Source organism: Cuculus canorus, chromosome 1, assembly GCF_017976375.1.
Source record: "Cuculus canorus isolate bCucCan1 chromosome 1, bCucCan1.pri, whole genome shotgun sequence".
NCBI lineage: Eukaryota > Metazoa > Chordata > Aves > Cuculiformes > Cuculidae > Cuculus > Cuculus canorus.
The window spans coordinates 128,355,804-128,372,035 of NC_071401.1; the positions used below are offsets into that span (position 1 = coordinate 128,355,804).

Genomic DNA, 16,232 nt, shown 5'->3' on the forward strand with positions numbered 1-16,232 from the left:
TTGTCCATGTGAATGTTCATTTATCGCTTTCTTCACATAGAACTTTGGCACCATTACTCCCGTTGAAACAAATTTCAATACTAGAAGAATTTGGATCCAAAGACATTGTAGAGGAGTAGGAGGAGAACAACTAGCTTATTGTGGGAGGCAATGACATAGGATAGAAATCTATAGGAAAGCAGACTTCATTATTTTTTAGGTTACAGTGCAACAGCTCTTGGGTAGATAGTTCAGAGCATTGTAGGGGGAAGCCGAAGAGCTGTGCTGACTGTGGAACATGAATCTGATAGACTCTTTGTTAAATGGAATGGTAAAACATTCAGAGCTTAGATACCCAGTTTAAAAATTATGTTGCTGTTTGTCTTAACGATGTGAGATAAGGCTTGTAAGCTTGTGGCTTACAGGCCAATTTCAAACCACCACAAGGCAGTTTTATGCACAGCATGTACCTTGCTAGGCAACTTTGGTAAAGAGGGAGAGGCCATGCCATGAGAAAGCACATTTTGTTTGGCCAGATGACAGTAGTTTGCTTTCCCTACATAGTTCTGATAGTGTGAAGGTTGAACTTGGGAACAGATGCAGTTTGGGAGTAGGTGAAAGGTAGGTGAAAATGCTGGGCTAGGTGAAAAGATGTGTGTTAGGAGGTGAGCTTCCAAAGGAAACTATGCAGTCAAGACAGCTGGGGTGGTGACATAGTTGGGAAAGCTGCCTATGACATTGTAGTCTAGACTTCTAGTAAGAGACATTGGAAGAGTTGACTTTCTGGTTCTGGGGAAATCTGGCTCCCCTGTGGTGAGCCTTGGCTGAGATTAAGGTCCGTTGGGGAAGGATTGATAGTGTCTGCAAGACTGGTAATAACCTTCCTGAAGCAGCAGACTTGGGAGGACTGTGCCAGCCAACAAAGTAACAACTCACAGGCAGGATTTGAGCAGAGAGCTGTGTGGGTTGACAAGAAATTAAAACAGTTGGAGCTGTTTCATCCTACTAAAAACACTAGGCACCTGTGCTTCAGCTGAAGGGAGTAGTAGCAGTTTTGCTTCAGCAAAAACATGGGAGGCAGTGGGAGAAGGAGATGACTGCTATCTTGCAGGTGATACTTCTCAGAAAAAGAGCTAGAATTAGATTTACAGCCATGACCTTAAAACTATATGTTTCAGTTTGGAGCAGATACCCTTCCACTTTTCCTATAGACTCGTGGCCGGATTCCAAACAGGCCTTCCATACTGGACTTCACTGAAGTCCAAAACTGTATTTCCAATTATGCATAGAGTCACCTCTTTCTGTCATGAGACACCTCATGTAAAAGTCCATGGGCGTGTTGAAGGGCTAATTCTGCACATGCTTTGAATTGCGCAGTCTCAGCAGTGAGGCTCAGTCCTCTTTAGATGCTGAAATGCAGTAAGATTAACCAGCTATATTAGCGGTCTCAAAACCTCTCAAAATCTTCAGAAGGTAAGGCCCCTTTTTAAATGCCGCTGGTTTAGTTTTAAATGGAAAAAGGAGGAGGATGTGGGCATGTCTATTTTACTGCTAAATGGCAAGACCACTTGCCCAAGAACTGGGAAATCACCATACCCAGTGGTGTTTCAGATGCGCATCTCCTACCTCTCAAAGGAAAAACCTAGTGACTAGATTGGATGCTCAAACTCTATTCTCATCCTCTCTTGAAGGTCTAGTCTGTTGCAAAAATGAAGCATAAAATGCTGGGTCTAGGAGGAGCCTTTGAGCATAAATCTGAGTCTTTGGTCTGTTTTGTTCTTACTAGATGGTACAGATATGTTGAAATGAACACTGAGTGCCTAAAGAACTGAATGACCCAGCAGGTTTAGAATCAGCAATGGGCACAACTCCATTGAAGTGTTCCCTGTGGAATAACTCTTCAGGCAGCTTTTCAGCTGACGTGTGCTCTCACTAAGCTCCTGACAGGAGTTTACTCAGTTTTTTAGAATTCCCAAGGTGGACTTTGAGTCTTACATTGGGAGTTGTATAACAAATATGGAGAAAACAAAGCACGAGAATTTAGGTAATGTAGAAGGAAAAGTCATGTGTTCTACCTCATTGCAGGGACCAGTTTGTGTTTTAAAATATCTGATTACCTTGATAATTACTCACTGACTATGTAGGAGAGGATGAGATTTATTTTCACTCATGAATTTATCATAATAAACATAGTACCTTTACCTCAGTTTTTCTACACCAAAAGTCTTACTGTTCTAATCAGCAATGGTAAAAGGCACAGGTTTTTGTATAACTTACATTTGTTTTATAATTATGTCTTCTCATCAGCAATACGTTTTGGACGAATGCCGAGGTCTGAGAAGGCCAAGTTGAAAGCAGAAATTCTAACGGGTGAAAATTATGTAGAAGATTCAGAAATGGCAGATCTTAAATCACTCGCCAAAAGAATTCATGACGCTTACCTGAAAAACTTCAATATGAACAAGGTTAAAGCCCGAATCATCCTTGCAGGGAAAACTAATAACAATCCAGTAAGTACTTTTGCTACAAATAAGGTGATTATAATAATTTGTTATACTCTTAAGTGTATATTTTAGAAAATAAATACCATGAAATATGAAAATAGAATTCCTGTAGTAAATATGGTTACTTTTTCAGGTTTTACTTTTTCCACTATTACCAGAATAATAGGAAGCTTTAGGAGAACCAGGTAATTAACTTGTAAATGGAAGCTTATAACTTTATATTATAGTAGACACACAAGTGAAAGAAAATAAGTTCCTAATGAAAAAAACTGATGTCTGAATGTGAATACCTCTTGGTATGAGTGGGGGGAAAAAATAGTTAAAAAATAATTTCCTATGACAGTGAAAAGAAAAAAATTGTTTTTATGCCACAAATGCCAGGATAAATACTGTTATCTTTTAGGGTGTATAGAAGCACTGTATGGCTTTTATTTTAATCACAACAATATTAATTACAGGAGGGGGAAGAAAACTTGAGTTTGTAATTCTTTGTGTAAGTTTCCGGCCATTTACTCATCTGACCTTCCTGGTCTTTATCGTATGGTTCCTTTGAAAGGGAGAAGCAAGCAAGATTATGAAGACACATATGCTGTAGAGGTTATTTTTCTTTCAAGGCAGCATAACCAAGGTCTACCTAACACGATCAACTGCTTTTTGTTTTGTGGCACATGAGATTGTATAACCATTGTAAGGACTGACTTGTTTCACCTTATGCATATTTCTTTTAAATTCTGTTGTGTTCTATGTTAGTTATACACAGAAGAGAAGTATCTTATTTCACCAACGTTTTTAATTTCAGTAAAAATTTGCAGGGAAGAAGTTTTACATATGCCATACTAACAACCATGTAACTGTGAGGATGAGAGTTATAAAAATTGTAAGGAAGCTGTCTTCTAAATTATGGAATTTGGCAGATTATAGTCTAGTCTAGCCAAGCATGCAGGCTTCTACATTGAGAGACATATGAATAATCACAGTCTTCTTCATTGGATTAGAGAAATGCTTAAAATTAAGCACAGGCTTCAACTTTTTTGTCGGTAGGAGCTGAAAATCTCCAGTAAATACAATGCCTTAACACTTTACCAAGTAGGAATCTGCATAAAGTCCTTTTTAAGCTTGTTACTACATGTCAGAATCACAAGTTACAATATGTACTATACATGAGGGATTCTAGATCACTGCTTCCTAATTTCTGTGTTTGCATTTTTGCAATCTAGGCTCTCGGATTATAGTGATCTGATTGATGAGCAGCTTGCACAAGTCTTGGTGAATTTACAAGTAAAAAAATAATGAAAAATAAGGCCTAGTATGTTATAAACAGGCTGCTTGCTCATTTTACAATATGCAGTGAAGAGATGTTTTTTGAGGTGTTTCGTCATCTCTTGGGAAAACAAACATTTTAATTTCCTTTTGACTTTTTAACAGAAGAATAAAAAAATAATGATGGGTTTGTTGTTGGTAATTCATTATCCACCTGTTCCTGAGCAGTGCATTAACAGTTGATTTCAGTGAGTCTGAGTTATTGGCACCACCATAATGTATTTCAGAATGAACTAGCATTTTTTTTTCATGATGACAAGATATCATTTTTAAGTTTAGTTCTGAAGGCCTTGGCCATAGCTATTTTCTGCATAGTGAAATGATGATAAATTCCAGAAAGATTTACAAGAAGGTCTACATCTTTCAAAGGGCTTAGAAACATGGCAGGTTTCTTGCTTTACCACTATCTGCTCATATCCGCATGCACATAGAAAGTTCTGTTCTATATAACTGTAAGTATTGAAGTGAGATGGAATTTGTTGTTGTCATAAGCATTTAAAAAGTGAACACATGTGGGAAATTAGCATGTTTGACAGTTTTCTAAGTGAAATAACTGAATTCTGTGAGTTTATAACAGAACACCAAGTGTTCGTCTTGATCTTTAATGTGAGACGAGCAAAAACTGCTCATAGGAAGTACTTTGCTTAGCATTTATGGAACTAGATTTATGTTCAAGGTCAGTTGCCATGCGTTTGGTAGGCTGGGAAGCATTGGATTTTGTTGCTTTTCTTTTGTGAATTATCCTCTGTTTTGCTGGCTGCTATTCAAATATGTATCAAAATATTTTTGAATTCTGATTGTTCTTAAAGTCTGAATGCTGGGTTTTTTATATGATGTTTTGACTTGCCCATCAGTTTGTAATGCATGTACCTTTTTAAACTAGAGAGATTATGGAAAAAGTTGTAACCAAGACTGAAATTTGGTGTTCTCTGACATTCTAGTGGGATTCTGGGTTTAGAGATGACTTAGCAATAACTGTAGTTAGAAAGATGAGCTGAATTTCTGTGGAAGATCAGCTTGGACATAATCTAGGAAGATCTGGTAATAAAATATAAGAGTGGTGCAGGGTTGACATTCTTGTGCGTCACAGTTTAGCCCCACTTGGCCAAACTCTGCAGCTAAAACAGTGCAGTTTAGCCTCCAAATTCCCTTCCCCACCACCCTGCTGGAAAAGAGGAGGAGGGGGAAATGAGAGGAAAAAAACCTTACAGGTGGGAAATTAGAACTACAGCTTTAATGAAATTGTCATGACAATGAAAATAATTAGAAAGTGATAAAATATATACAAATATACACGATCGTGCCCCTAGCCCACTCCTTGATCACTATACGTCACCACAAATACTGCAGAGCAAACACAAGGGATTGGGTCCATGGCTAGAAGGGAGCTGGACAGGAACACTAGGACTGAGGATTGGGAGCAACCAGACAGAAGAAGTCCTCACTGGACGCCAGCTATTGCAGAAGAGAGCAAGAACCCTCATGATCTCTCAATTTATACCGAGTGTGATGTATATGGGCTGGAACCCTCTGTTGGTCAGTTTAGGGTCACCTGCCCTATTGGCCCCTCTTCACAGGTGTGGCTCCTTTTCTGCCAGCTTGAGGATGGCCTTGGTTAAGTATAAGCATTGACCTTTTTGCATACCAATGCCCTGTATTATCACCTTAGAGAAGAGCACTGTCTCAAAAACATACAGTTAGCTTTCAGAGAAATGAAGTTACTTAGAGCAACTCAATTAGTCACAAAACTGACTCTAATTTACCTCAAACTACAACATTGTGTAAATATGCTGATTTGTATTTAAATGACAGTCTGTATTCCCCCTAGGATACTTCAGGAAAGCATCATGATATGCATCGAGTGTAGTTAGTTTAGGAATCAATAGGACTGTAGGCAGAATAACCTGGACTTCTGGAGAAGGTAATACAAGTCTTTTGTGAAACTTCTGGGACATGCTCAGAGATGGGTATATGCATACTAAGCAAAGTACTTCTGGATCTTCACTGTGACTACAATATAAAACTAGGTTAAAGATACACCATCCATATTTACATTTTACTATTTGCACTGCTGTTTGCAGAGCAGACTTGTTCTTGGGTATTGCGGTTTGTAGTTCTGTAATGCATGGTTTCTCTTTATGCAGAAATATGAAAGAACTCATGGTTTACTGATAGTTGAAGACTGATGAGCTTGAAAGTTGAAGTTTATCAAAATTCCTATTCTTCAGGAAACCAATGATTAATAACCCTTATATTGTAACTGAATTAGCATTTTGTTCTCTGTAGCCATTTGTTATACACGATATGAATACCTTGTGTATGGCAGAGAAGACCCTGGTCGCAAAATTGGTAGCCAATGGAATTCAGAACAAGGAAGCAGAAGTTCGGATCTTCCACTGCTGCCAGTGTACGTCTGTAGAGACTGTCACAGAACTTACTGAATTCGCCAAATCTATCCCTGGCTTCTCCAATCTTGACTTGAATGATCAAGTGACGCTGTTAAAATACGGAGTTTATGAAGCCATATTTGCCATGTTAGCATCTGTGATGAACAAAGACGGGATGCTGGTAGCCTATGGAAATGGTTTTATAACTCGGGAGTTCCTGAAAAGCCTGAGAAAGCCATTCTGTGATATAATGGAGCCAAAATTTGATTTTGCAATGAAATTCAATGCACTGGAATTGGATGACAGTGACATATCCCTTTTTGTTGCTGCCATCATTTGCTGTGGAGGTAAGCACTCCATATTTATCCTTTAAGGTAGTAAATTTTAAATTTTTCTCCATGTGAATTAATAATTTTAATGGAAAAACTTATGTATTTCTTGAAGATTCAGTTCTACCACTAACAATGCCGTTTTCCCCTTTAGCATGTTTCATGGAAGTTACTGTGTAACTGTTAACAGTCCTGATCCTGCTTTTTTCTTTGCAGAATTGTAGACATGCTTGGAATTACTGTTTAGCCTCACTTAGAAGAGGGATCTAGTTACTCCCTGTTTTTAAAAGTGGGATGTGAAGAGTGTTGGTGGGTTTGTTTGGAGGTTGGAGGATGTTTTTTTTAACGTTGAAGGCTGGATTGGAAACAGTATTTATATCTGCCAGATGTGCAGAAAAATACTGATTGCATTATGTAATGAGTTCTGCACAAATGCACAGCCCTGTTGATGCACTTCCTGTATTCTGATTTTAATATCACAGGCTATTTTAAAAAACCCAACACCTTACTTAGCTAATTAAAAAAAATTAACTGATGGTATTTTAAAAAACTATCTCATATTACCTGAGGATATGAGAATTGTTGGATTTTGGTTTTTTTTTTTTTAATGCCCATCATTTGAGCTCTCTATGAGTGAAGGAACATAAATGTAATCCTTTATTTCCTCCAGAAAGTAATGACATCTGTATTCAAGGTTAAATTCAAAACTATCCATAAGCATATTGCAAAAGTGAAGTAAAAGATCAAGAAAGTTCCAACTATTCCTGTCTGCCGTTTCTTGCATTCTGCCAAGCCCATAGGATGTTTCGTTGCCCTGGTTCCATCCTCAGTTATAAGAAAAGAGATATAATCTGTAGACTTTCAGAAGCTTCATGTATTAGTTTAGACAGCAAATTCCCATCAAATCTTGAATTACTTTTGACCAATATGTTGGTATTTTGACGTTTTCAAAAGTCAAGAGTGCTTTGCAGGCAAAGAACTATCTATCCTTCTCCTTGGAACTAGCTTAAATTTTCAAGAAACATATTTAGTCTGTTGCCCCAAACTTCTCACAGAGAAGTTCGATCTGGAGAGTGAAAGTATTTCCGGTCTGTAAGTAGCTGAAAATGAGGTTGTAAACTAGAAAGTATGAAACATCCTTAATAGCTGCTTCTCTGCCTCCTGTCAATACCTTGTGCTATGGCAATATGCATAGGGGAACCTAGAGTGAAAGCCTAGTGCTGTATTGCTACCAAGCTACTTTTATGTTTCTTCTTTTATTTTTTATTTTTTTCCTTTTTTTCTTTTTTTTCCCTTCTTTATTTTCTTTTTCTTTTCTGCCTTTCTCCTTTCTCTCACCTTTCTCTCACCTTTCCTTCTTTTTTTTATCCTTTGTTCTTCTTTTTTCTTTTCCCTTTTCCTTTTTTCCTTTTCCTCTTTTCCTTTTTTCCTTCTTCTCTTCTCTCTTCTCTTCTCTTCTCTTCTCTTCTCTTCTCTTCTCTTCTCTTCTCTTCTCTTCTTCTTTTTTTCCTCATCTCTTTTTCCTTCTTTTTTTTTTCTCATCTCTTTTCCTTTGTTTTTAACGTACATATGCACAGTAGCCTGCAATATGGAATCTATGAAGTAACTTATTTTAAATAATAATTATAAAATTATGACATGTATTCTTTTTGTTTGTTTTGACAACAGATCGTCCTGGTCTTGTAAATGTTGGACACATAGAAAAAATGCAGGAGAGCATTGTACATGTACTGAAACTTCACTTGCAAACCAATCATCCTGATGACATCTTCCTCTTCCCAAAACTTCTCCAAAAAATGGCTGACCTCCGGCAACTAGTCACAGAGCATGCGCAGCTTGTTCAGATAATTAAGAAGACTGAATCTGATGCACATTTACACCCTTTACTACAGGAAATCTACAGGGATATGTATTAAGGGTTTTTAGTATTTTTTTCCACAATATTTAAAGACAAGAGCAATACTGATAACAGATGGGAGCAAAACTGCTTGCACAGTTATCTGCTGTTCACTCAGTCCAGACCGTGGAAAATCAAAAAGCTGGGCAACTGGAGTGTTACACTTCTTTTGGTTTGGTATCTTTTGTCTTCTTTTGAAAGAGTTCTGCAGAAAAATACTGATCATACTGCTCATGAAGTGTCTTACAATGGTTCTTTAATTTGGAAATTTGAAGATGGGTGAGGAATATGTATTTGTATAATAAATCAGAATGTTAAGTAACAGAAATGAACAAAATTGTATTTCCTCTTGGCTAAGTCACTTTAGAATTAATATAACAAGTTCAGCAAATTCTCTCCAGGTATATGCACAATCATAAAGATTATGCACTTTCAGCTAATGGTAATTACTGAGAACCAACTAACACTTTTTCTTGCAGCAGTCCATCTAGGTGTATTAAGTACCTGGATATTACTGAACATACAATACAAATTTGAAAGACCTTTGATCGGCTGCTGCTTTACTTCCATGAAATGCAGTACAGCTTTCCATAGTGTTACATTGGTTTACTTTAGGATTAGCATGTTTGAAAGACGGTTCTTTTATGAAATGAAATGTAATCCGAAGAGTTAGCTAAAATACAGCAGAGATGCTCAGGTGCTTCTTGGGAGAGAGGATGTGATAAAGTGATGGAACCCTTTTCAAATGAAAATGTCCCTGAGAAAAATTATATCATGCTATGTGTATTTTGGAGAACTTGTCATAGTTCAAGATGTGGTTTTGACTTAAAAATATTATTTGGAATTAGCAAGAATTTTGGAGAGACTGAAGAATTTGATCTTGGCCCAGAAAAAAGAATTTCAGCTGTGCAGCATTCTAGTGCAGTGATAGCTTACTTTGAAGAAATGACTTTATAGGAAAGGCACCTTCTTTTTTTACCAGTATCTTGGCAGTTTGGAGCTGTTTGGACCCGTTTGCTTCTCTGATGAGTACATTGTTTTGGTGTTTTCCAGTTATATGCTGGGATATATTGCTTTCTGTTTCTTCATAGGCCTTGTTGATATAATTATTAGCTAGATTATTTCACCAAATTTTGTCCTTGTTGATATAGCCATAGTGGCTAAAGTGACAATATTACCAAGAACAGCATTCATAGGTGTCAATTCTGTAACAATTATGAAGGAGAGCATAGGTGAGAGTAAGTTTATATTTTCCTGAAAGCAGACTCTTGATTTTACACTAGTACTTAGTCCTACTGCAAAATAAGCCATAAGGAGACTGCTTGATACTGCCATTTTACAGCATCTTTTATCGGAGAGAACTACACAGAAGTGCTATAGTTGCATGGAAGACACTGTGCTATTTCTTTTTTTTTTTTACTACAGTAATTTCACATTATTATTTCCTTATTTTACTATTTGTTTCATAACACAAAGATCTCAGGAGCCAGTCTTAGCATTTTCACAGTAGTTCAGCTTTCAGTGGGCCAGGAGGACACTTTGTACTTGTTTTATTGTAGCATGTTTGAAGACTTGAGAATCTTAAGCCGTCACTGCAAGAATTAAGTGAGATTTATATGGTTAGAACATCACACTATGATTTGTATTTTAGTCACAACGTTTGTTTTTTCTGCTGGCATGGCTAGATACTGGATAAATTACAGGTTTAAAAGGAATTTGGTATTTATCCAGGTGTGGTCATTAGCAGAGGTTTTAGTGTCAGATGTATTTAGTGTAACATATTAAAGCACAGGCCTCAAATTTGGTGACCATCCAGGGCAGGATAGAAACAATAATGCATGTGCACACAAACTTTCTCCCCTTACTTGTTGCCAGTTGGCAACAGGGAGAACAGGCCTTTCCTTACAGCTTCTTCTAGCACTGCCTTAAGAGAAGATTGTTTGGTCTTGGCAGATGAGAGATGGGTTGTCTTTTGTGTCTTGCAGCAGTACATAGTCTGTCCTCGGAAATAACAAGAGAGTTTTATCAATGATGCTGCTTTATTCTTCCAGTCAATTGTATTTTGCTAAGGAAATGTGGGGTTTAGGTTTAAGACATTGAGCATTGAAATAATTGATATGCAATTGATATTGCTTACTCAAGAAAATGTCAAAATACCCATCATTCTGTGATAGCATACTGAAACTCTTAATAGCCAACTGCTTTAATTTTATCTTCTAAAATAAAGTATAAGCTCATATTCAGTCAAAGCTCAGATTTATGCAGAGGGCAAATTTCAGAGTTGTGTCCCATAGTTTGAGTGTACTGAAGTTTCTCAGAAAAATCAGACACAGTCTGTGTAAACAAAAACTATTTTTCCTGCTCTTGTTCTCAAAGTGGCTAAAACACTTTACTGAAACTTTTAAAAAACAGTGGTTTATTCTTAAGTTTTCAGTAAGTTCTCAGCAAAACTGTAAAGAATTGAAAACAGCATCATTCAGAGGAAGGTATAACATTTAGCACTGTTAGCAGCTGCTTGTAACAAGTTCCTCTTATCAGCATTAGGAAAGTGTGTAATTTGCATCTTTCCTATTCCAGATCCATTTTATTTTGTCATTGGAAAACCAGCAAGCACTTTTTGACTAGTTCTTTGGACAATAAAGTTTGTGTCTGTTTTAAATTAAATTGCAGACCTTTAATTAAAAAAAAAAAAAAAAGAGAGAGAGAAAGAATGCATCTCTGAATTACAGGAATATATACAAGATGTTAACATAGACTAAAATTCTAGATGGATTCCTTATCCATTCCGATTCATTCTGGATTCTGGATGCCCACAATGCTGCACCATGCACATACCCCCAGCCCCTTCAAAGGGTGACACAGGGCAGACAATTCACGTCCTGAGTGTTAATGAGCAAAAGAAGCTCTTAATTTCTACGCTGCCCTTTTAACAAAGTACCTTCTCTTCTTCAGTAGGTGACTGCAGCAGGCTTTTGCCAATTAGATTTTGAAGCGACTCAATTTGTGCTCAGATTTTTAAGTTTGGAATCTGAAGTAGTTTGAGATAAATTATGGAGGAGACTTCAGCATCTCCACCTTGTAGAGAAGATATAGTATTATAGAATATTCATTCTATGGAGGGAATTAAAGTGATCAGATTTTGGGATTAAAAGTTTATTAAATATTTAAGGCCTTTTTAGGTGTGGTTTTTCTCTGACTCTTACCAAAATAACTTATTTTACTGCCATAGCACTGAGGAACTCTGGTTAGCAACCAGGTGCTCACAGACAGTGTAAGACAAGAGACAACAGAAGGATAGAGAAAAATTCTTGGAAACAATGGTACGACTTAAGTTTTCAACAAACCTATGACTTATTCATTTTGGGGGCTTGTTTTGAGGGATGGTTTTTATTTAGTTTTTGGGGTGCCCTAGGTACTTTGACAAATGAAGGAAAACCACCCCAAAGGTTCTGTGTCAAGCGGTAGGGAAATCTGATGTTCATTTTCATTTCTTTCTTAAATATTTGTCTTTAAAGGCTCGCTGTCTTCAGTGTAACAACACACAACTGCCATTTTAAAGAAATCAGTTACTTTGTATCTTTTTCAGTTTCAGAATCCCACTTTAATTTTAAAAATGCAAATTGGCAGACAACAGATAGGAATGTTTTCCAGCTACAGAAATGGAATTTTTCTTTATATTTAAAGAATTTTTTTTATTTAATTGCCGTTTCCATGTGCCTTTGTACTTTGGTTCTAGCCAGCTGCTAGAAAGCCTAAGTGTTGCCAAAGAGCATATTTTATAGAAGTGTATTTTTGCATTATTTCTGGCCCACACAGATTTAGGAAATACCAGCAGTTGCACTAAGTCCATTCTCATGAGAGAGCAAGCACAAGATTGCAAATTAAAGAGCTTATAATAAGCATCTAAACATTTGTTTGTTTGTTCAAACTGCTAAAACTTGGGGAGATTTATCAGTCACATGAGCTGGGTCACAAAGTATTCAATTTTAATTTCTTCCTTATTCCTAATGGAAAGCCTGTGTGACTTTCGCACCATTTCAGACAAAGCAGTTGAAGATGACACTGTAGCTGTGCTGTATCTGAAGAGGAACGATTTCAGCTCTGTCTCTCCATAAAAGCATCCCTCTTAGTAAAAATTTGCAACTACATCTAAGAAATACATTTGGAGCTGTTTGATATTGCTGAAGCATAAGGTCTTAAAAAACAATCCTTCCCTGAGAACCTTAATCCTTTATTAAAGTGTTGAAATGTAAAGTGTAGTGTGGTGTCTGCCACTTGCTTGTATCTCAAGTGCTTTCTTGATAATCAGTTGCATATAATTTTTTATGTAGATTTAATCAGTTTTATTATCCTTCTTTTACTAGAGATTTAAATTATATGTGAGTTTGATCTAAGTTTATTGATATTGCTATATATTGTGGGATTTATTTTTAATTTAATGTAATGCCATTTCTTCATGTTTCAATTTGTAAAATACAAGAATATAATTGCAAGGTATAAACTTTCACTAAATTATGTTACAGAGGTGCTTTAAGAAAAATATGTAAATTATTTAATTTAAATATTTGTTTCATACTTTATCTTGTGAACCCTTTTGTACAGTGAGGAAAGATTTGCTTTTACAGGGTAAGGATGATGGGCCTGAAGTCAAAGAGAAACTGCTATTTATTTTCTGTCTGGTCTTTATTACTGTATCATTTGTGAAGAAGTCACAAATTTTGCAACTTATCAGTGTTTGGTATTGACAACTGTAACCACATTTTAAAATATATTTTCACATAGAAAATAGACTTCCTTTTATTTAATTGTCATAAAAGTAAGTCTAGGTGAGGAAGAGCTGTAATCCCAAAACTGAGTACATATTTTTAATGTTTTAACCGAAGTTCACCAATATGATAGTTTAGAGAACTATGTTCCTCTTTGCTTTACAGTACAGTAGTTCATTTTCCTTGAAAGTCTGAAAAGAGAGTAAAGAGGAGCTATGTTCTTAGTTCTCCATCACTGGTATTTGCTGAGGAACTGACTTGTGGCTCACTAGAAATAAGAAGGTGTATCCAGGATTATTTCCTGCTACCTGCACTGAGGTTGGGCTGCAGTTTTTATAGATGTAAAGTATGAAATTCGGCAGTGCAAAACAAAATGTTGAAATGCCGTTGTTTGCTTAACTATAGGAGTGTTCCCTTTATGATTTTAAGTAGAGATGACTTCAGAATCTGTTCATAGGGATCCTGTGTCCTGTGATTCAGAGGTGACAATCTTTGCCTACAGCATTCCTGCTAATGAATCCTGCTATAGAAAAAAAGTTACCTTTTTAAAAATATACCTTTTATTTTACTGTAGTCAAAACATAGCATCTGGTAGGAACACAGTATATTATAAATGTTCCAGCAATGATTTATACATGCTGCATTGTATTTGTAACAGGCAAGTCTTTATTTTCCCCAAATCACTGCAACTTGAAATTTTCACATGATCAGTGTCACCATACAGATTCGTTGCCTACTAAAATGTTTGTGTCATATTTGTAAAAGCTCTACTGGACTTTCTGGTGGTAACCTACAGCTACTTCTCAATTTCATAGGCAGCAACGAAAAAAAAACCCTGTAAAATGTTCTCACTTTACACTGTAAATACATGATACAAATTAGTTGTTAACTAAACCCATCCTAGGGCAAGGGCGTTTCCTTTTTCTTTTGTTTTCTCTAACGTGCTTACAGGTTTTTTAAATAATTTTCAGCTACTGTAACTGGTTTGGGTTTTTATTTTCTTGAACTCTTTATTGTGTTAGAGGATCTTGTTAGATTCATTTGCAAGGATTTTTCCAAACAGAATTCCTATTGCAAGGACCTCAATTTCAGATGAGTTGCGTCTGCCCAGGGGATAGGCTGCACGCACAAAAGAGATTAATCTGATTACAGGCTGGGCCTTAAATAAGGACTGCAAGCTCAAGCAGAAGGTACTTAAAGATGTTTTTAAGTATTTTGGTATATTTACTCAGGTTGGACGTGCAGGTACAGTAATCCCTATTGTGGAAAAGACACCAGCCTTATGATCAATGCAAGAAGCTTCAGGGCATTCTTTACACTTGAAAGAAAATGAAGAGGTGGTATGAGAAAATATTAACCAGCTGAAATATTGGCAACATTCAAGTACTGCATTCTACTCCTACTGTGTAGGAGTGCTGTATAATCATTCAAACTCTGTTTGTGATGTGCGACAGGAATTGTAAGAAGGTTAACAAATCTTCTGGTGGATGATTCATATGCGAATAACCACGCAGAGTGCTGGTCCAAGTCCACACTTGGTTACCTCTGGCTCATTCAGATACTCTAGGTCTATTTTGCCACACAGCAGCGTAGGGTTGCCTTCGTGGACACACAGTGCCTTTGCCCTCCTGGTCCTAGAAGTTTTTCACGGTGCCAGGTATCCATGGGCACTCACCAGCAGTGCCCTTCAGCAGAGGGTTCCTGAGCAGACGGCTCCTGTTCTTCTGCCGGTGGCATCTTGCACAGGTAGCGCAAGGGCACTGCTTCTCATCGTGTCATCCCTCTCCCCTGGGAAATGAGTCCTGTGGGATAGGTGGATATGTGATGCCATGGCTCCATCTCAGTAGCCACAAATAGTTTTCCTCTCATTTCAGAAGTGGAAGAACATTTATGGCTTTAGTTGTTTCTTTAGTAATAACAAATCTAATTAAAGTTTTAATACTACAGATTTTAACAAGAACACCCTTCAACTGTTTGACAAAGTGGGTTTTACCTGCTTCTCATTTCATATTGCTCCTGCGATTTCACAGCTTTTATAAACAATTGCTCTGAATTTTCTTTAGGAATGTGACACAAGGTTTAATTACATCATGATGTTAAAATACGTTATCGTGTCTTAAATTGTCTATTATCTGATAGAGCACAAAAAGAGCACATTTTTGTTAACGATGCCAAACCCTAATCACTAGAGCTAACAAGCGTTTAATTAAATCAAGATATCAATATTAAAGGAAAAAAAAATTCCAGATCATTGTTTCCAGTCACCTGTGTTTTTAGGAGGTTTTGGGTGTGTTTCATTACAGTGAATATAGAACTTACAAAGACCAGACATTTCTTGCAGGGAGTAGTCAAACCTAATTCTCATGGAATGCTTGTTTCCTAGTAAAATGCGACTAATTCAAGCCAAGTTCCCAAGTTTCTTTCTGTCAGAGCAATGCAAATGACATTTTCAAGAAAGAATGAAAGCCCTGGTCTCACAGGGATTTATAGGAAAGACGAAGTCTCTTGCATTTGTGAATGTAAAAATTACCTACGGCTAAATAGGATGATGGGTTCTCAAATGTTACCACCCTACTGATCTAGCATGAGAAAACTTGAACTAAACATTTTTCTTCTTTTTTTACACTGATTTTTTTCTTTTCCGTCTCATTCAAAAATAAGAGGTCAAATTCATAGTGTTTGTATAGAGACCAGTAGGAACCTGTGCGCTTTAAAAAAAAAAAAAAGGTCATCCTTTAAGATTGAATGTAAACACACAATTTGAAATATGGTTCTGCCTTAATGGTTTTTAAAAAATAAAGTATTTTTAAAAGTGAATTTAATGACTTGTGCTGATCCTTTATTTCCAGGAAAGTAACTCACTGTGATGATATAGTTTTGAGACAGACTTGTTACCCTGTGCTGGCTCCCTCTCGTATGTTATCCAAAGCAGCTTCCAAGTCTTAACCGAGTCCCTCACTGAATGACCATGCACGCATGAATAACTTTTATGTACATGAAAGTAGTTCTGTTCAGTGCTCTTGTACAACCACTTAAGATCTCAGCTATCG

General features: G+C 36.7%; 1 protein-coding gene across 7 annotated transcripts in view; it reads left to right on the plus strand.

Moving 5' to 3' along the window:
* Positions 1 to 15,977, plus strand: part of PPARA (peroxisome proliferator activated receptor alpha) — a 46,101-nt gene extending 30,124 nt beyond the window's left edge. For 6 of the 7 annotated variants that reach the window (XM_054070472.1, XM_054070458.1, XM_054070464.1 and 3 more), the window contains 3 exons: positions 2,287 to 2,489; positions 6,090 to 6,537; positions 8,188 to 15,977. In XM_054070472.1, coding sequence (XP_053926447.1) covers positions 2,287 to 2,489; positions 6,090 to 6,537; positions 8,188 to 8,435 — 899 coding nt within the window. In that variant the 3' untranslated portion in view covers positions 8,436 to 15,977. The remainder of the gene's footprint in view (positions 1 to 2,286; positions 2,490 to 6,089; positions 6,538 to 8,187) is intronic. The other variant, XM_054070502.1, reaches the window with a different exon arrangement.
* The last annotated feature ends 255 nt before the right edge of the window (positions 15,978 to 16,232 follow it).